The following is a 20,965-nucleotide window of genomic DNA, read 5'->3' as shown; positions in this document are numbered from 1 at the left end:
TGCTAAACTAATAAGCGCCTACTATACAGAGCCCCCAGCAATTCATCATATAGGTAGACTGGTGACCTTACAACTTAATTGTTTACTTATCTGGGCCCCAGATTAACAAAGAACTGATTAAGTTCTTACCCTTTCTACACTTTTAGACTACATGGCGGAAGACGAGCTACAACCTATGTTTTAAATATTTTCTTGTTAATGACTCACACTAAAGTTGACTAAAAAAGTCTCCCTGGCCATCTCAATCAGAGACTCATACGTGGGGCTTTGTATGTAGTCATGGCACCCCTATAATGTAATATGTCAACCCATGGATAGTTGTCATGTAACATGCCCATTCTTCTTTAATGTTCCTCTCTGCAGGGCTTCACAGCGACTCACCTAGCTGCTCTTCATGGAAGGCTTCAGTGTCTAAAGCTATTAGTCCAAGGTTACAATGCTGATGTGAACCTAGCCAGTGTGGCTGGTTGGCGGCCCATCCATCTAGTATTAAGCAAAAAGAGTGGACCCCGGGCGCTAGAATGCATGGAGTATCTGATCGAGCAAGGCGCGGACATCAATGCGTGAGTATTGGCCTCAAACTATTAGCAGATATGTTCTATACATAAAACAAGGGAATAGGAAATAGGTTCAATATTTATTATATGCCTGGGGAACAGCCTGATAAAAAGGGAAGGTCAGTCAGCATGGTAACTGTGAAAAGCTTCAGCTACAACAGTGGTATTCCAAGCTCTCGTATTCCATTCATGCACATGACACACGGGAAGAACATGCATGCTCTGAAGGCCAATTCAGTGTTTCATCTTTCTGACGTCATCAAAATGCAATGTTGTCTCCTGTATAACTGTGCTATTCAAAGCATTCCATTGTATACTGTTCATTGACCTATAGGTTACTGAGTAAGAATACTGAGTAGTTCTGTGGATTCAATGTTAATTCAATGAAAAATGTACTTCGTGGTAATTTACTTTGTGGTAAGTACTTCGAATTTGTACTTCAATTCTTTGTTTAATTAGGGGATCCTGCTCTATAGCCCCTGTTCCTCCTCACTACCACTTGTACCCCAAACCCCTCCTCACCCCCTTTGACCCCTTAACCCTCAACTACACATAATTAATTCGAAGTAATTACCACAAAGTAAATTACTGCCAAGTAATTTACTTTGTGGAAACAACGGGATACTGTACTGTGGGCATATGAACTACAAGACTGAAGGATGAGGGGTTATACCAACAAAGTTCAATTTAATTGGGGTCTGAAAACTCTGCAGGTGCACATTATAGTGCTGTCATCTTCCCACAGCAGATCTCTCAGGTCAGCCTAGGTAGTAGTTAGTACATTCTTGGGATGCAAGCTATTTCTATACAAACACATATGAATACTGAACCATGATATTTGTTTATTTTTAGATGTTTTCAAATGATACTGCATATGACATGGGTGGTGTTAAAGTGCTCTGCAAAACATGTTGCTGTCATAAAGGCTTGACTGTACAGTAAAGGAAAGTGACATGGGGACAGTGTGAAGGTAGTTTGGATGATTCAAGTGGGCTGCTTTGTGGCTGACATTACCAAGTGTTGGTGAAGACTACTTTTACCACCTTATTATACCCTGATCTAGCAGACTCTCTCTATCTGACTCTTTCCCTCTCCCTTACACTCTCTGTGAACTTTTTCTCTCTCTGTCTGTCTCACTGTATGGGGGTCATTACGAGGTTGCCGGTAGGCTGCCGGTACTACCGGCTGCCTACCGGCAACTTCAGTTTACCGTTTCCACCGCCCAATATTACTGGGATATTATGGGCGGCGGAACGATAAGTTCTCATTCACATTGAGTCTCATAGGACATTGTTGAAAGTGGCGGTGCTTCAGCAAATTATCTGCCAGTAGAGGCCTGAACTACCGGCAGGTCAGGCCTGTCGATAGTTCACTGCCCCACTGGCAGACTCAAAGTTTTCCCTTCTTTTTTTTATTTTATTGTTTATGGTTAACATTAACCTTTTACAAAAAATTCACATTATTTCCAAACTTTACATAAATAAACCAAGACATACATCATACATCATTTGAATATCCTAATAAAAATCATGAATAAAATCAACTTTAAATGATACAACCTTTCCAACCCAAAACAGGAAGAATCATAGCCATGACACTGCACATCTTCTTAAAAGTGGGAACAAAACATAACATTTGCATTAGTCTTAGACTGAGCTCTTAGCCATTTCTCAATAGAGGGGCCGATTACACTAGAATAGAATTGATTAATTATGTATTCACACCCCCAGTCAACAGACTAGAGCTCGATTTTAGAGCTCTCCAACATTTGTATCACTGCAATTGTCATTTCTTGTGATTGCCCACTAATCAATCTTTCCCACAATGAGTCTTGCATATGGTATAATGCAGGGTGTGCAAATTTGCTAAGGAAATGTTGCCTAACCAGTGTTGTGCCTTCAAAAAACAAACAATACATTTTTAATGGATTGCGATTCTGGGTTTTTACAGATCTGACACAGCTTTACTGCCAGATCACCCATTCCCCTTTTTGCCAAGACTTCTCCTGTATGGGTGACATTCAACCTTAATCTTAAAAATGTGTTCCTGATTCTCCAATTGGGAAACTTTACCAAATACCTGCTCAAGAAGCCCAATTTCTGATCTACAACCTGAAGGAGATTTGGATTGGCATCTGATCTTATTTTTCCAATAGTATGAATCCAATCCATTTCATCCTATTTCTTTTTAACCTTCATCGGATCTTCTGTTAGTAATTTACTTTCTAAATCAGCCTCCGACAATAGCTTTTCCAGAAGGAGATTTAAGTTACCCAGTAATGCTGATTTGCCCATTTCCATGTGGGCTTTTATAACTGAGTACAATGAATCTTCCTGTGCAGTGATGATCCTTTGCCGGAGTGATATCAATTTACACCCTGCCTGAGCGTTAAGGGACCTAAGTTCCAATTAAAATCTAAGATTGTCCATTGACAGATTCAATGGCAGCCCAGTGTACGTTTCCACAAAAGACCTTCCCATTTTTGCCACAGGGTGTTCCACAACTGATGTTTGGCCTCCGAGCCGTAAAGTAGTACGGAAACACCTTTTTATTACCGGAATAATGGAAAATCTTCCATATCTCCCGAGTATTGTCTTCATCTGGGCTGCCAGAGGTTTTAGTTTCATAGAGCTCTCATACTCCACTTTATGTACTGCGGGGTAGCATATATTTTATAGCCGCGGTATACCAATTCTTGACCATTGGTAAAATGCGACCTGTTTATTTTTCTATCTGAAAACCAATATTTTCGATTTTGTTGGGTTTAGAGAGATCCCATTTTTACATGCATATTGGTGAAGACCGTTCAGCAGTCGTTGCAAACCTAAAAGGTGCCGGTAATCATTGTTACTGCCACCCTTTTCCGAACTGGCCTGCTCGTAATGAGGCCATATGTCTCTTTCTCTCACTCTTTGTGAGCATGAATCACATTGTCATATGTGTGTTTTCTAGAGCTACCCTAGCTGCTGCTGACAGCAGAATGACAAATATTTTGAAGAGTTAGTGAAGTGGTGGTGTGCCATTATAGATCAAAGTAAAATCAAATCAGCCATGACAGAGGAATGCCCAGATGCGGAGACCAGTCTGATCTTTAGATACATACATTGTCATTACAAAGGGCGTTTGGGGGGAAAGTTAAGGGGGGGGCACGGCTATGTTCTGCAGAGATTTCTGAAGTTCTGACAGAGTTTGTAATGGTGTGTTTTCTTGGCGAAAGAAGCTATTTAAAAAAGGGAATGCACTCTGGCTAGTTTTTAAAGTGTTCAGATGTTCATTTCTAAGGATCACTTTCAGTATATATTAAAATCATAACAACAATGGTATACTTATCTTGCTGAGCAACTGACATTATCAAAACATAGAATAGTCTAATACATTTTGCAATTGTAGATTTGTGGTGGAACCATGGAAATTTAGCCAATTGAGGATTCTGGCTGGTTGCTTTGCATAAATTTAAACAGCATTTGGGGAACATAAGAATGATCACAGAACGTTTTATTTGATAATGAACCTGCGATAGACCGGTTGTATGACTGAATCACTAGGACAATAATGCACAGTGTGCTTGATCCCATTCCATTTTTCACAACACTCACTCTAACATTAAAGTGTTAGTTACCATGAATCGTATATACTCATTTGGAGAGCTTCAAGATTGAGGCGTGAAGACAAAATACCTGTAACCCCTGTCACGCCGTTATAGTCCAGTGCTGCCATGCGCCTCACTTCCAGAGGTAATGTTTCCTTTTCCATACGAGGTTAGCCTTGCAGGGTCTGGGAGCAGCAGAACTTTGCACATGCGCAGACTTCCTTAGAGACATATATATAGATATTGGATGGCTGCCAGGATTTAACGAAGAAACTGATGGCATCCAATTAATGTTTTATTTATGTATATTTGGTTTAACCGATTACATACTTTACAACAGCAATCAACAAAACAAACATCCACATATTTGATATACTAATTACAATCCATATGTCGTATCTAAATCCTTAAACTTACTATTAGGTTCTTCATTTTCCCGATTCAGGACAAACGTAAAACATTGGCTCACCACTCATGAGTCTCAATAAACTCTTATCACTCTGTGAGACCTACTCAACGGTTAATCAATGCATTCCCCCTACAATCTATACTGCTTCACAATGTATCTACCTACAATCCCTACTCATTGTACATAACCCATCTACTTACCTCGTACTATGTATTTTTAGTATTCGGTAATCTACTACTGATTTTCTGATGTATCTACCTACCGTTGTACAAAACGTACATGCTTATCTTGTACTATGTATTATTTATTATACAGTAACCTGCTACTGCAATCTTGCTATGTAACCTACGCAATGCGCCCAGCTACCTGAGGGTCAGGTGCGCTATATAAATAAACAATTCAATTCAATAAAAAAAATATAGGATAATAAAATTAAGCTTCACCTCAAAGAATTTACAACCAAAACAGCATAGGTGCCATAAACAATGATTTCCCCCGCATAATTCATAAACAGAACCATTTGGTATTCATTTCCTGTGCAGTTTTTACAAATATAGTCATAAAATACGGTCTAAACTCTTTGAGCGCTACACAATCAACAAAGAAGCGCTAATGGTCACGAATGTGGGTTTGTTTATTGCAAACTGACTGTTATGATCTTTTCTCAGGGTTTTCTACTTTGAACCTAACATTTTATAAGATTCTAATACATAAAACCTAAAACACATAGGCCCTCATTACGACCCTGGCGGAAAGTAACTGACCCGACCGCTATAGCGTAAATAGCGTTTCCGCCATTGCACGATGGAGTAAAGTGCGGCTAATTCTGACCCATCGGGCACAAGCATTACGCCATGGCGGAAGTGCAAAGTCCGCGATGGCGGAAATCTCCCCAAAACGCCCCTCACCGCCGTCGTACGGCGCCCTAGGTGCAATTCCGCCACCCATCATAGCGGTCACCGTAATGAGCGCTAATCGCAAAATACGGTGACCGTAAATATACGGAAACGGAAGTAAAAACATGGGGCCGGAACGGGAAACAGCACGCCGTACACCCATAAAATCAGAATCCCAACACAACCATTAAAAATCCGACCCTGAGACACATCCCAACCCGTTAGCCACCCTAGTTAAAACAATCAAAATGGGAAAAGTTGCCAAAAAAGCGTGCGACCGCAAGCGGCAGGTCCACTTCTCCCATGAGGAACTCACCGTGCTCACAGAGACCCTCCAGGAGAATGCTGGCGTCGTCTTCTCGACGCAAATGACCAGGACGGCACTTGCGAACAAGAAGGCCATATGGGCCCTGGTGGCACAGCGGGTAAGTGCGGTGGGGACCGCACCCCGCAACCCACAGCAATGCAGAAAGCGATGGGACGACTTGCGGATACGCGTACGGAGCATACTATCAGCCAACCGTAACATTGCCACAGCTAACGGGGGAGGATCGGAATCACCCATCAAGTTGACCCCCTGGGAAGAAATCTGTGCCTCCACCATTGGAATGGAGAGTATAGAGGGAGTCGGAGGGATGGAGAAAGGAGTGCAGACATCCGAAGAATCAGGTAGGTGGGCCAAATAAAACAATGCTAAATCCACAATGTCCAATCATGTGAAGTACCATGTGTCCACATAGTGCAACAGAAACACATGTCCAGGAGAACGTCCACATACATAGGCCTGATAGCGCACTTTAAAAGTCACATAAAAAACATAAATAATTGAAAATCCTAAAAAACACCCTCTACACGTGCAGCATGCACACCCTAACTGCAGGCTGCAAAACAACTGCATCCTCAATCCACACAGAAATGAAACCACCTCCAAGGCCCTGACCCAAATCACCCACAGGTACCACCCCAATGCATGTGACACATTGCCATTCCAATTTCCACAGACCCATGAATAACGCTCGCACTCCTTTACTCCACCACAGGGTCCGAGTCAAACGACGAGCTGCAGGACACCCCTACCAGCACACCTGCAAAGAGGGCCAAGACCAACGGCCAAAGACCCTCCACCTCAGCTGCACGGATCAAGAAACGGCAGCAGCACAAATCAAGTGGCAGCACACAGGAGGGGACTTCAACAGGCACCCCAGCAGCCAGCATGCCCACACCAGCAGCACCACAGGTCCCCCCAATGGATGCCACAGAAGGCACTGCTTCTGATGGCAGCAGCACCATAGGTGACACTGCATTAATGCCAGCATGCTCCGACACAGACAACGGTGCTGTCGATGTAGGACCCATCCATGACCTGTCACAATCCCCCTGTTTGTTTCATCCCGTACACCATGAGGATACCACGCAGGGGCACCCACAAGACGACGACTGGCCACCCCCCACAAGCCCTGTGGCAAGGCAACATGAGTTGATCAGCCCCTCTGTGACACCACCGCTAATGGCCATGGCCCAGCAGAGGCAACAGTCCCTCGACCAGGTGATCGTGCAACAGCAGCAACTGGCCACGCTCCTCAAGGAGCATGCTGATGAATGTGGGGCATCTAAGGCAGCCATAGAAACATCTACTGAGACACTTAGGGCACAAATGGAGCGAAGTACAGAGACACTAAGGGTACAAATGGAGAGAAGCACCGAGAGCCTGAGGGGGGAACTGCATGCGACGTCCAAAGACGTATGTGGTGAACTTGCCGCTGTGCGCCGTGTGCTCACTGAGCTCTCACAAACCCTTAGGGACATGCATGGGCGTGAGCAGGCAGAGACATCATCCGTTGCAAGTTCCGTCCAGGGCAGCCCCCAACGTAGATCTGGGAGGAACCTGCGCTCCACAGGCAGGGGTGCCCCTGATACCCGGAGAGGGGGCTTGCAATAGCGTCTGCCCACTGACAATGAGCATCTTTGGACACTGGTGTTCGGGGGGGAGGTAGGAGGGTGGAGGGGGGGGTTTGGGCTTTCTTGGGTTGCGGGTCGATGGGGTGTGTAACATAATTTCACATATGCTATAAACATTACATAATCATCCAATGAGATGTGTGGACATTGTTCCTTGTGTACGAGGCCTTTATAGGCGTACAGTCCACATTGTGCATGTTCCCGACACACACAGTGCCACAAGTCCCGTGTCCATGCATCAGCCACCAGGCGTGAGTGCTAGAAGCATGAATCTATGATATTCTGACGAATTTCACGGGCCTCCTGTGCCTCGCGGACTCCTTGAGGTGCTGCCACATCCCCAGCCTCATTATGACCATCTTCAGGTGCTAGCAGTTCTGCGTCAGGGGGCATGGGCACATTTCTACGTACGCACATGTTGTGTAGCATGACACATGCCATGACTATCTTTGCAACCTTCTCATGGCGGTACAGGAGTGCCCCGCCAGACCTGCTGAGGCAGCGGAAACGAGCCTTCAGTAGGCCGAATGCCTGTTCTATGACTACACGGGTACGTGAGTGGGCATGGTTGTAGTCCTCCTCATGCTGGTCCTGTGGGTTCCGGAGTGGTGTAAGGAGCCATCTCTTCAGTGGATACCCGGCATCACATGTATGTGGACAAGAAAGGATGTTTGTGGGATGACATTGCTACGTACGCATCCCCCCACCCCCTTCCTGCCAGGTCATTGCCGCATCACATACCCCACATTATCATGCATGGATTGAGACTCACCGAGTAGCCAGGATCTGTTCCCTGCGTGTCGCTCCATGTAGCGTGGTATTGTAGAGTTCCTCAAGACCATAGAATCATGGGTTGATCCAGGAAATCGGGCACAACAATGTGTAAAGATCCTGTTGGAGTCACACACCATTTGTACATTAAGAGAATGATATTGTTTCCGGTTGCGGTACTGGACCTCCATGGCATGTGGGACAACCAATTCCACATGGGTGCAGTCGATGGCACCAATGCAACCCGGTATGCCGGCAAGTGCATGGAATCCCACTTTTGTGTTTGTAATCTCCAGCTCCGAGCGTGGTAATAAGATGTAGTCGTCTGCGTGCTTCAGGAGGGCATCGAGCACTTGCAATAGTGTCCGTGAGAACAGTGGCTGTGAAATGCCATGCAACTGTCCGACTGTGTGCTGATAGGTGCCTGTGGCCAGGAAGTGGAGTACAGACACCACCTTCAGTAGGGGTGGGATGGCGGTTGGGCTATCTATCATGCTGACAAGGTCAGCGTGTGTCATGTCCACAATGGAGATTATGGTGTCCCGGTCCAAACGGTAGAGGGTGTGGATCTGCTCAGCAGTGAGGTTGAACGGATGTGCTCGGAGGCGTGGGATTGCGGGCTGCCTGCGTGGTGGTAGTGGCTGTGCTGGTGGGCCTTGCTGGCCCTGCCTTGCCCTCCTCCTCCTCCTGCGTCTCCTCTGTGCGCCCGGTTGTTGTAGTAGTTGGTGTTCGTCTTCTTCTTGGAGTTGGAGTACTTGCAGTGCTATCAGGTCCCCCAGGCCCAACATCGGTGGGTGTGGTTGTGGGAGGGGGTTGGGTGTGCAATTTATGTGTTTTCAGGCTGTATAGCCTCCACCTGTGGTGATTCATTCCACCTGTGCCAGCTGCAATCCCCTTTGGGCGAGCACTGTACCGAGGTTCACCGACGGGCGGGGCGTCCCATTTGTGAGTGAAGCCAGTTGCCATTTTCACACACTGCCGCACTACATGGATGAATTTGTGATTTCAAGCGGTCACAGATGCCTTTTCGACGTGATGTTGCAAATGAGGAATTCGAAGGACAGCGCTTTCGGTATTCAGCTAGCGGTGAGGAGACGCCCACAGGTCTGACTGCAAATATAACGTTCTATTGTTTAATGTCCTTGGGACAGGGGCCATGGCGAGAATGCAATGATTGATATGATTAGTATGGGATGCGCAATAGCGTAGTGGACGAATAGGCAGGACGTTCCCAAATACATGTTACTTCACAACACTATTGTTCCGGCCTGGAGCACAGTGGATTTTGCAGGCTGCATTACGCACAGACTCAATGGAGATTTCAAATGTTATGTGAGTAAATAATCAGGCGTTTTAATACCGGGATGAGGGAATGATGTATGGATGCATGGACAGATGATTTAATTGAGAGTTTGCCATGTACATGGCTTATTGGAATCTATCCCCTTCCCCTGCGCTATGTGATGCAAAGCTGCCATAGTGGGACCATCGTCTATCTGCCCTTGTTGAACCCTCCCAGTCTCGACGCGCCTTCCGACACTTGTGTCTCTGCACGTTACTAATCCCATCTCATGGATTCTGTTTTAACAGACGCATGCACACAAACACTCGTTTGTAATAGTGTTTTCACCTCGATTTATATGGTTATGATTGGCAAGTGATTTTTGGGTGGAAATAATCCTTTTGAGTGGGCTAGCATGCATATGGCTGTAGATTTAGTGTGATCATTGAAGTGAGTAATACTAATGAAGTTCTGATGGCCATACTATTCTTTTTCATTTCATTTGGGTGACAGGTATCTCCTCCCCTTTTGCCGCTGCCATCTGTATGCCACTCCTGCAGATGGCTTTTACTCCCGACACCTGCTGCTTCGAGTTAATCAGTGGAGCACCATTACGATCTTATGGGACGATCGCCAATGGGCCACATGCCCTTACGCAGTACTAGTGGCTAGGAGCAACATATCTACCTTTCAGCTGGACTAGTGCCTACCTAATGGGACGGCCCTGCGGTTCTAGGCGCTTCCATGTTGCCTTTTTGAACGTGAATGTAGCCCCTGTGTACCATGAAGGAACAGGGCGTCACACAAGGAGTAGCTGGTCATTTATTGCGGATGCAGCCCACAGTAATGTAGATATTTTGGGGTTTATGACCTGATAGCTGTATGGGCTTGGTGAATTTGATGTGCATTAAAATTTTATTCTGATGTTAACCGTGTAGCGTTATTCTTTGCAAGTAATGTAGCATATTCCTATTTGTGGAGCGATGTATTGTGAGTAGATCTGCATTGGGTTCCGGCTTCTGAGTATAGTTGCGTGGTACTGTACTGGCCGCGTTTGCCTACGAAGCCCACTAAGGTCAGGGATGGGGCTGCCATTATGACTGTTTTAATGATGTCATGCTTAGGGGCGGGGGATTAGCTTTTGTGTAACAGATGCCGGTCAGCCAGGTGGATTGGTGGAATGACGTGATTATCAGAATATGGCTGGTCACAGGTGCCTGTGTTTGCGTGCGTTTCTTGGAGGGAGACTGAGGTCATGTCCATTGGAATAGCTTCTGTATTCGTGCCATCTGTGCCCTGCAGCTCCCATTGGCCCCTCTTGAGATGAGCCTGGCTGCTCAGTCACTCTGCCAACTTGTGTGGTACATGCTTATGCTGATGGTTGGTTTGTTTACTGGCATGTGTACAGGGCTGGTGCAGTCTGCCTCGGGATACTGCTTTGAATGTTGCCTTACACTGGTGTCAGGCGATGGGGGCCTGTTGTTGTTTTGTCTCATCTTTCAGTTCATTTTGCTGTACTTGAACCTTCACATGCCTGTGCTGCATCAGTACGGCAATGGTGACATGCCAAATATGGATGGCCACTCAGAAGGCACTTGGAGCCCCTACATTCATTTGTTCGTTGGCATGCATGGGTGACTTGTGCATTTCACTGGTTGCATTGTGTGACTTCATTGCACCTACGAGGAGTTGTGCAATGTGGCCAGGGAGTGGTGTACAGGCACTCAGTAGGGCCATTTACGGTTGGTTCACGATGCCGTAATTCTCACCATGGCGTAATGGTACTTTCCGCCTTGCTTGATGGCGTTAAGTAAATGTCCGCTGGGGTCAGAATTCGCGTACCGTTGCACCATGGTGGTAATTACGGTTTTGCATGGCGCGCGTGCGCGTATTTGGTGCAGTTAGCGTTGGCGTTCACTACGGTGTCACTAATGGCATCGTACTTTACGGTGACGGGTCATAGTCGCACCGAGCGGTATTCGATGGCGGTATTGCATTTCCGCCATCGTTTTTCGATTTCCGCCAGGGTCGTAATGAGGGCCATAGACAGTCTTAGCAAATGAGTTGATGGAAATATTTTAATATAAAATGCCGGGCATGGAAACTCAGGGAAGATCTTCATATATTGAGGGGAATTCTTGTTAGCCACCACATAATCATGTTTGCTCTGATGATCCCACACTATTTTAGTTCAGATGTATATATGATCCTTAACATTTTCAATTTATATGTCTAGTTGGGCTATACTTGACTTGCACATTTGACAGCAACATGAGGTAAAGATTCCAGCACTCCTAAATAATGAATCCTTAATTATACCCATTAATGAATACTCTTGTACAAGCCTGTCGGTTCCACAGAACACCCGCAGCAGTTGCTGACCCCGCTGACCCTCTAGACGCACTGCCCTGCAATATACAGCCCGCAGCAAGTTCTTTGCACCGAATATACAAAATAAAAGCAGTCTCGATTCTTCTTTCTTGAATGTGAGACCTAAAACGAGATATTTAATTCTATTATATCAAGTTCTTAACTCTTGCAGTGCCGTATCTTTTGCCCCTGCCTCCCCATATCTCAAAACTCTACATACCTAAATAACCTCTATTAATGCCTAGATGTGCATAGACTGTGTTTCTTCTTGTTTTCATTCTAATAGTTATATGCACATATCTATTTAAATGTTCAATAGTTCTGCCGCTCAGAAATTAGATTAATCAGTACCTCTACTCTTCAAATCCTTGCAGTTCCACCTATTCAATGTTGCACGCTAAACCCTATTTCACTAAATAGGTTAAACCTAACTATCCTACTCCAACCTTTTGTTCTTTACTTTCCTGCTGCTCGTCTTGGTTACAGTACATTTAAAAGACTAGAATTCTGTTTGCTCTTTGAATTTTCCAGTCTTTGTGTCAAATTATCTTTGGGTCTTCGTGCACTCGCACTCTTTTCTTTCAGACGGAAACGTTCGCATGATGACGTCTGACGTAGGCTGTCTTTTCCTCCAGCAACCGGAATCTGTGCTCCTCCGTGAAGTGGGCTGGATGCCTGGCACGCCTCAGCTGAGGCACACACGCGCGGTTCCAGCATCAAGATGGCCACTCGCACGCATTCAACAAAACGTACACAACGGTTATTTAACTGCACTCGCACACTGGCTAGCGCGCTTAAGCAAAGTCTGTGTTTACAGCATCGCTGCCGAGTGCTATTCAATGCCTGCTCCTGTGGACCCGCAGTTCACTGTTGGTATTGACCTTTATATGCTGCGCCGCTCCGCTCCGAAATGAGCTTGCTGAGTCACTAAGATGGTGCAGCAACAGCAGGTGCTGCACGTTTCTCAAACTAAATACAATTATTTCAGTCGTCTCATGACCATATTAACATCCAAGAGGTCGTGAGCTAAGTTGCTACAATTTTTCTCCATGACACGTTATCCTGGAAACCCTTCCCATAAATGTCCCAGTTTCAACAGTACATAACATTTGTACCCCACCAGATTACCTGGAACAGGTCCCACGAAGGTTATTTTGAACTCAGAATGTTCTTTCGGACAAACTCCTGAAGGGGTCTTGGACTGGAGCTGATGATAAACACTACTGTCTCTTGTGGATCTTCTGATGAAAAGCAGTTTATAACTCTCATCCAATTGACCATTTTGTTCTCCACCGCTCGTTGAGTAGATATCTGGTTTAGTTTGTTACCGGCTTAGTTTCATAATTAAGGGCTGTAGCAACCAGGCTACATTTTCTGATGCCCTTTTCATTAGTTTGTTGCATAGTCCATTCAATTCTGGTGACTCCCAAAGGTCTTCAATTAACCTATTATTGATGTTAATTCTGAAAGGGTTGAATGGCTAATCCCCCACACTAACGTGAGATGGGGGTTTAGATTCTATTAAAGACAAGGAGGTGATTATTATGCATTCAATCTTTACTCTGAAACCACAGCAGCAAAGAAAAAAAAACTTTTACAAACAAAAAAGTTAGAAAACAGAACTAAATAGAGTTCAATGTCAATGCAAGGGGGACTCCTCAATCCATCATGGAGGACAGGTCATGCCCTGCAGGAGACCAATGAGCAGGGACCCTTCCTTATATAAGTCCATTACTCTAAACCCAACTCCTCTTTCTGTAGCTGTCTGGAACCAGACGTCCACTGCACAGATCAGATGATAAACGATGAAGGCAAATCCAGCGAAGCTCTCGTACCACGCACTCCACAACTTGTAATTGTGAGCCACACTCCTGATCAGATTTTCAGCTCGTAGCTGTAAGAACAACAAGCAAGAAGGGTGGGTGGATGGGAAGAACAACAAACCAAAGAATGTTCTCTTGAAACACCTGTGCACATGCGTGTCATAACTGCCATATCATATCATATCAAGAGTGGGTGGGATAATAATCGCCTCCTTGTCTTTAATAGAATCTAAACCCCCATCTCACGTTAGTGTGGGGGATTAGCCATTCTATGACAAGACAGGAGGCTTATATTATGCAAGTTCGAAGCCCTTGCATCTCATTAGTACAACATGATAAATACAATAGAGACAATAAAATAAAATAATAGGAGAAGAAAATGTGTTAAATACTTTCATTAGATCAATCAGCTGACCACAAGAGAATTGCCCAAGACTAGGCTGCCTGAATAACTGTCTTATAAGGCATAGCCAAATCCACTGCAAGAAAAACAACTGGAAGATGTGCCAATTCCAGCGTTCCTTACAGGCCACCAAAACCAACTGGTTAAAAAGAGGGGGAAAATCCTGAACAAAGATTTCCGATACTAATAGGGTAGGAAAAACCCATCGGAATAATAAACTCCTCTGTTGTCCAATCAAACTGTTACGCTCACCTGACTCCCACGGAGGCGCTGGCCTGGTTCGCGCTGCTGTGACCTCTTCTAAGGTGATGCGCAGGGTTCGGAAGACGGACTGGACCGGGCCCCCAAATCTGGCTTGTCTGGCTCGCAGAAGTATCCTTCTGTAGGCGAAAATAGGGGATTAACTGTCTGCGGGGTAATGCAATCGGCCTCCCACTTTCCCCTCTCACCCTCCTTGAAACCCTTCTGTGATTTCTCGTAGCGTCTCACCTTAGGGTCTGGAAGGACGAGCTCTCCATCCTGCTTCTGATGCAGGGGCGCGTTGGTATCCAGTTACTTCACTGGATTTTCGGATTGGTGAGAACTAAACTTGCTTGGCTTCCAGGTAAGTATTTTGATAAGAGGTTCCCCTTGTGTCCATGCATTAATGTACTAATGCTAGTGTCTTTTTCCCCATAGGGGCCGGGGTACGGAATGCCGGGGAACAGGCACCGACCCGAGATGAGAGGTGAAATCCTTGTAGAAATCAGGTAAGTCTTTAATGAACGTTTTTTGGTAATGTCTTTTCATTCGCTCATTAACGCTGATGTCTCTTTTTCCCCTTAGGGGCCGGGGTCCGGAAATGCCAGGATGCGGCGCGGACCCGAAATGAAGAGGGAATGAATCAACAGGTAAGTCTTAACATGGAGATTTAGCTTTCCTTATTCCCTTCTCTCTCTCACCTTTTGTTCTGGTCTTTTTCTCCCTAGGCGCTGGGGCGTGACTGCGAATCCGGATGATCGCTGCTGAACATGGAGGCGCCCTGTAAAGGTGAGTGGAATGCGGCGCTGCAGCGATCGACGCAATGAGCTTTTAAATTAAAGTCTTCCTTTTCAGGATTGTCGGCGAGATGTCTCCGGGATGCGGATTTAGCAGGTAAGGACTTTTCCTTCTTCTGTTCTCTTCTTCTCTTCATTTGCAGGTGATCCAGGATGCTGGCAGGCGTGGCAGAAGTCAGGATGCAGGAGCAGACACGGTGAGCGTCCAGCTGCTAGATGCAGAACAACGCGAAGCACGTGTAGCTGTTCGGGTGGGGTTTAAATAGCCTGGAAGAAGTTCCAGGTATGTATCCTTCCTCCAATCAGGTATGTATCCTTCCCCGACCACGCCCGGATGGTAAATTAGTCCCACAGGTAAAGTAGTTCCTTTCAGACCTCAAGGAGGCCGGGATCCTGCAGCATGGTCTGCATCAGGTAAGTGCACCCAAGCATTCCCATAATGAGCCTGGCGCCTATGGCGCCAGGACTGATGTCCTTTATGAGCCTGGCGCCATACGCGCCAGGACACTGTCCAAAGGGCCCCTATATGGGGTTGCTGGGTCCTTCCTTGGGGACTGGATGTCCGCTTTCGGGGACGCAGGGCTTGAACCGGCTTCCCGGGAGCGGGCATCATGACACAAACATTTAAACACTTAAATTCATACTATCTCTGGGAACCTAGATAAGAAACCAAAGAAGATAAGCACTTAGCTCTCCTGGGGATAAAGAAAAATACCCCTTAGGGGTGAAAGCTTTTAAGGTTCCATCCCATGCGTTAAAGGAAGATACCGCATTAGAAACAGGGCATGTCACATAACTACACCGGGGAAAAAGTGGGAAAGACAAATCTTCATAAAAATGGGAGAAAGGTCATTTTATTAATCTGTAATCGGACGACCCATCCTGGGCTGAGCTGAAAAGCAATAGACTTAACACCAATTATAGTGATACCTATGTGTTGTCAGGCTGGTAATATCCACATCCAACGCAGGAGCTGCTGAGTCCCACGATCCCACTAAGATGTCTAGCTCACAACTAAACTGAACAGCTGAGTACTAGACACCCCTGGGGGGCAGGGGGAAAAGTGGATAAAATAACAAATCAGACACTGGATCTTCTATCTTCATCCGGTCTCTGCATGAATGAAAATTGTTAAGCATTAAATAATATTACACAACTAAACAACTATTATTTTATGAATATCAACAATCCTACCTGAATACCCTCTGCAAAAAGCCCAGAGGATGATATTATTTCTATATATTTTTTTTTTAGTTTTGAAATAACTCCAACTCTTTTACCCTAAAAGCAAACTTTGGTGGTCATGTGGTCATGTTTCATAACTGTGCTGCTGAAAACCAATGAACTGAATGTCATTACAAGTGACTAAACTGATGGAGGTTCCTTGTTGAAATAAATGAACTTGAAGAAAAGAAAATGTGTTTCCAAACAATGTCAATAAAACTGTGAACACAAACTCCAGAATGTCTCAAGAAGATGAGTCTTTTGAATGAAGCACACTTGAAAAAATAGTTGAAAACACAGAAATAATCTTTTGTTTTCCTTAAAATGATACTATTTCCTTAATCAGTTCATTCCATTTCATTTACCTCTCTTTATGGAAATAGTTCAACAACCAAAGGAAATACCATTTAATGTTGAGTGCAGTTTTAAAGTAAAGTTATTCCTCAAAAACGTCTTTGCATGTAATGAGATGCATTTGGAAGATTCCTCATATAATATGGTAAACAAGTCTTATATATTTTCCTCTTTGATAAAAATACCTTGGCTCAAAAATAAATATCCTTCTTGGTGCTGCTTTACAAAACAAGGTTGCCTGTGCCTTAATCTCTGATGAATGAGTTTGCTATGTAAAAACACTGGCTTCACAACATTTAATCCTTGCACTTCAGAGGAGAAAATAACAGAAGATAAGGCTAACTTTGGCAGTTCATTTAGATTAATTACATAAAAAGTACTTAGCTTATTTTTTGCTTTAGAAGACCTCTCAGCATTTTCTTCCACAGGGAAAATTAAGTTCTTTAGAGTAGATGTAACTTGAATGAGTTGTTTCTTTTTCTTTTAGTGTTGAAGATATTTTCTTAAGAGTTTTCCAAGGCCCAAAACATAGGAGATAAACAGAAACATGACCAGCTCAGGAAACTAAACTAATGAAAGGCAGTTTAGAATGTTGGGAGTCACACCATTGTCAACCTGCCACCCAATCAGAACTCCTGCCTCTGCCCTCCATCTTGGTTTATCTGCAGTACTCTGAATATGGAAGTTAAGGCCCAACCATTTTAACAGTGAAAGGACTATATTTAGTTTTTAAACCTAACAATGAAATAAACAAAGAACATAAGGATAATAATTCTTTAATTACCACCTATTTACTATGGAACCTGACATATGTTTACTAAAGAAGGTATGTCTTCTGGAGGCAGAAGCAGAATGGAAGAGAGAGGGCCCCACCTGAAAAGCTAAACCTGCCAAACCGCCAAAACAGAGACCTTGAGACCTCCTGAGCTCTTGAAGAAGGACTCTGCTACCATGACAAAAAGGCAGATATTTACAAAACCTGACCCTTAAGAGACCAAACCTGGCAAGGGGAAAAAAATGTATCTTACATCCAATCGCTAACATTATAGTGATATCTGAACCCCCTTGTTAATGTGCCCGGTGCTTGAACCTTGTTCCCTGCTCCATGGTTGATAAATCCCCTATAGGATCATAAACTAACCGAAGGAGGACCCCTAAATTCCAAAGTCTTAGCAAAAACTCTAAACTGCAAAGAACTGATCACTAAACCGTTAAAATGAAGATGCTCACCAGAAGAGGGCTAGTCTCTATCTTAGCCAATTTGAAGAACCTTGAAGCTCCCAGTACTCTGAGCTGGCACCTTATTGCAAAAACAATCTCCTGTGAAAACCCCAACAGGTCTACCTGGCATGCAGGTGGCTAGGAGAATCAAGTCATTAACTAAATATATCCCAGCCCTCTGGGAATCGCACTGACAGACACCTTCTGATAGCTCATGTAGAGACGCATTTTGATAGAGGGATAATAGTAGCACTCACAGACCCCTCAATCCCGCCAAGAGATATTTGTCAGGCTGAGAGGTCCTGTGTCCGCGGAAGCTGCTGAACCCCCGACAATCCCCCTGAAATGTAATTCCCAGAACTAGATATTAATTCAGCTCTGCAAACTACACCCCAAAGGGAAAGGGGGAAGTGGATAACATAACAACACCAGTCTGACTGCGTCAAGGCTAACCAAAGCTGAACCTGCAGAGGATACAAGAAAAACAGATACAAATCCTTTTATTACTTACTTAACTTTTAGAGTTGGAAAGACTTTAAATCCTTAACTAATAAGTAAGAATCATATCTGGTTCTTCTCTTTAAATTTCTTAGAGAAGCTTGTAAAGAAGCTGAAAATCTCTCTTACTTGAGTCTCTTGAAATTCACAGCAACTTCTTATTTTGGGTAAACCTGGAAAGTTTTGCTCTTTGCCTTTTTCCAAAGTTAACTAATTGTCCAGTTAAATTGTCTTTAATATTTTCTTTCTTTTTCTTTCAAACTTTTCTTTAGTTTCCAAAACCTTTTTACAATTCAATAGAGTTTGAGAATTCTTGAAGAAACACGTGCAAAGCACACACGCAGATGATCTCAATGCTGAAGATTCGCACGTTGAAAACTTCCCGCGCTGAAGAACACGCGCACTGTAAGAAAAGTCCACGCGCAGAAAACACACGCGCTTGTAAACACACGTGAAGCAGAATTCACGCGCAAACGGATTCTCGCGCAGAAAACACACGCGCTAGTATTCACACGTGCTGTTGAACTCCCGCGCCTATTCACACGTGCCTTATAACCCTCGCGCAAAAGAGATCACACGCGGTCGGGTTCTCGCGTTAAAAAGCACACGCGCTGGTAATCACACTCGCAATTGAGTTCTCGCGCAGAAGCACACGCGCTTGAAAACACACGCGCAATAGAGTTCTCATGTGGCGAACAGATTCTCGCGCTATGAAGCACCTGCGCTGGAAAACACACGCGCAATAGAGTTCTCACGGGGCAAACAGATTCTCGCGCTAGGAAGCACACGCGCTGGAAAACACGCGCAATTTTCACTCGCGAGGAATCAAAGACGTTAAATAATTTTCGCACGCGCAAAGGTTCAACGGTTAGTTTCAGATTACACGTAGTACATGTTTAACAAATAGCCTTCACCCGTTAACCTAGCGCTTAATTTCAAGCGCACTCAAACAGTTAAAAAAATAAATTCAAAGTAAACATTTTACGGGTTCTCACCTAAATGTCTTTAAGATAAACAGAGCGGCAGTCTAACAATCTCTAAACAAAGTCACTTATCTCCAGAACGATTTCCTAAAGATCTTCAGAGTTTCCTGTCTTCAAATCGCATTTCTGACAGCTGAGAACTTCTCCTGAAACCCCCAAGAAAGTAGCCGCTCAACTGCTAGCGCCTGAAGGATAAAATCCACCAGGCCCAAGTCTTAAGCAGGAGCAGCCACTACACACGTCCTCTCAGCTGGGGCTTAGATGATGAAAGGCAAAGAGTGACAGTTTAGAATGTTCATTGTTGTTCTGCAGTGTTTTCTAACCAATCAGAGCTGTCACTGTGAAACTCCATTTTGCCTTGGGTCAGAAACAGGATTCTGAATCAGGAAGTTAAGGCCAAGCCAACTACAATAGAAAACTTCCCACCCACACAAGGCTAATCTAAAAAAGGATAATAAAAGAGAAATAATGGGAAAGAAACTTGAATAAGTGAAAATAGCCTGAATAGGGGACGGAAACCTGACAATATTGAGCCTTCCCAAGGAGGAGAACCCTCCCTACTTATGTTAGGAAAACCTTGCAACCCAGACGAAGGCTACCCTGAGGACCACGCTAAAGCCCTGCTGTACACCCTTAAAATAGCTACACACTTGCACTTCTAACCAACCCCCTGATCGTGGAAGGGGCTCCGCTTACTTATCGAAATACCAGGAATTAGCGCAAAGGAAAGTAAACTGACGGGAGGGAAATGCTCAGTGCGAGCCTGCATTGGTCATGAGTCCGAACTCCTGAAACAGGAAAAAACGCAAACCATCGGGTGACACTCCAAGAGGTGTAATATTATGATGCAACCTCCCCCAAGGATAGCGGGAAGGGGAATGATGGGGGAAAGGACTCTGGGATAAATATCCTACTCCGTAAATGAAAGGTTGTGAAAGAATACTGGGACCCCTGTCCCTTCAAACCCTGAGGTCTGAGTCTCTGCATGTGTGAGAGGCTGACTGGCCACTTATGGGAATTAGGGGAAGGGAACAAAAGCAAAACACATTGCCCATAGCAAAATAGCACTTATATAGTGCTACGCAAACTCTGGTATACGGACGTTGCTCATCACTACTACCCACGGTGTGTGGTGAGGGGTTCACTTATCGATTGGGGCAGACTGAAAGACTGATTTAGGCCTCTCCAAATTAAGAACCTGCAGCAATTGGGTCAGTACGGATGTGAAAACCAGCACTCTATTCGCTGCACTATAGAAAAAAAAAATATATAATATATAACGAAAGAGGCTAAACAACTCTCTTGAGGGTGCAGAGGCCTGCTTGTGCTCCTCGAGCAGAGGAGACATTTGAACACACTGCTAGGCGGTTAGCAGAACCACAGGTCAAGCTTTGGGAGGAAACCCATGGGCAGGCGCCAGAACGTTATTATTTGGCGACTCGTCCCTCTGATACCAGCAAGTGTTTCCAAACACTCCATCGAATTAGAACATGGTTGCCCAACCTGCCTTGCAACAAAATCTGAACAGATATCCCCGAGCTGTTCTTTTCTCCACCAATAATCCAAATAGTATAATGAATGTCATAATG

General features: G+C 44.7%; 1 protein-coding gene across 3 annotated transcripts in view; it reads left to right on the top strand.

Moving 5' to 3' along the window:
* ANKRD53 (ankyrin repeat domain 53) overlaps nt 1–20,965 on the top strand; it is a 169,784-nt gene that overhangs the window by 90,834 nt on the left and 57,985 nt on the right. For all 3 annotated transcript variants that reach the window (XM_069632269.1, XM_069632270.1, XM_069632271.1), the window contains exon 3: nt 364–563. In XM_069632269.1, coding sequence (XP_069488370.1) covers nt 364–563 — 200 coding nt within the window. The remainder of the gene's footprint in view (nt 1–363; nt 564–20,965) is intronic.

This window comes from Ambystoma mexicanum, chromosome 6q (assembly GCF_040938575.1).
Source record: "Ambystoma mexicanum isolate Mex_15411 chromosome 6q, UKY_AmexF1_1, whole genome shotgun sequence".
NCBI classification, from domain to species: Eukaryota; Metazoa; Chordata; class Amphibia; order Caudata; family Ambystomatidae; genus Ambystoma; species Ambystoma mexicanum.
Note: the sequence above shows the minus strand (reverse complement) of the source record. Positions and strands in the feature narration are given on the sequence as shown.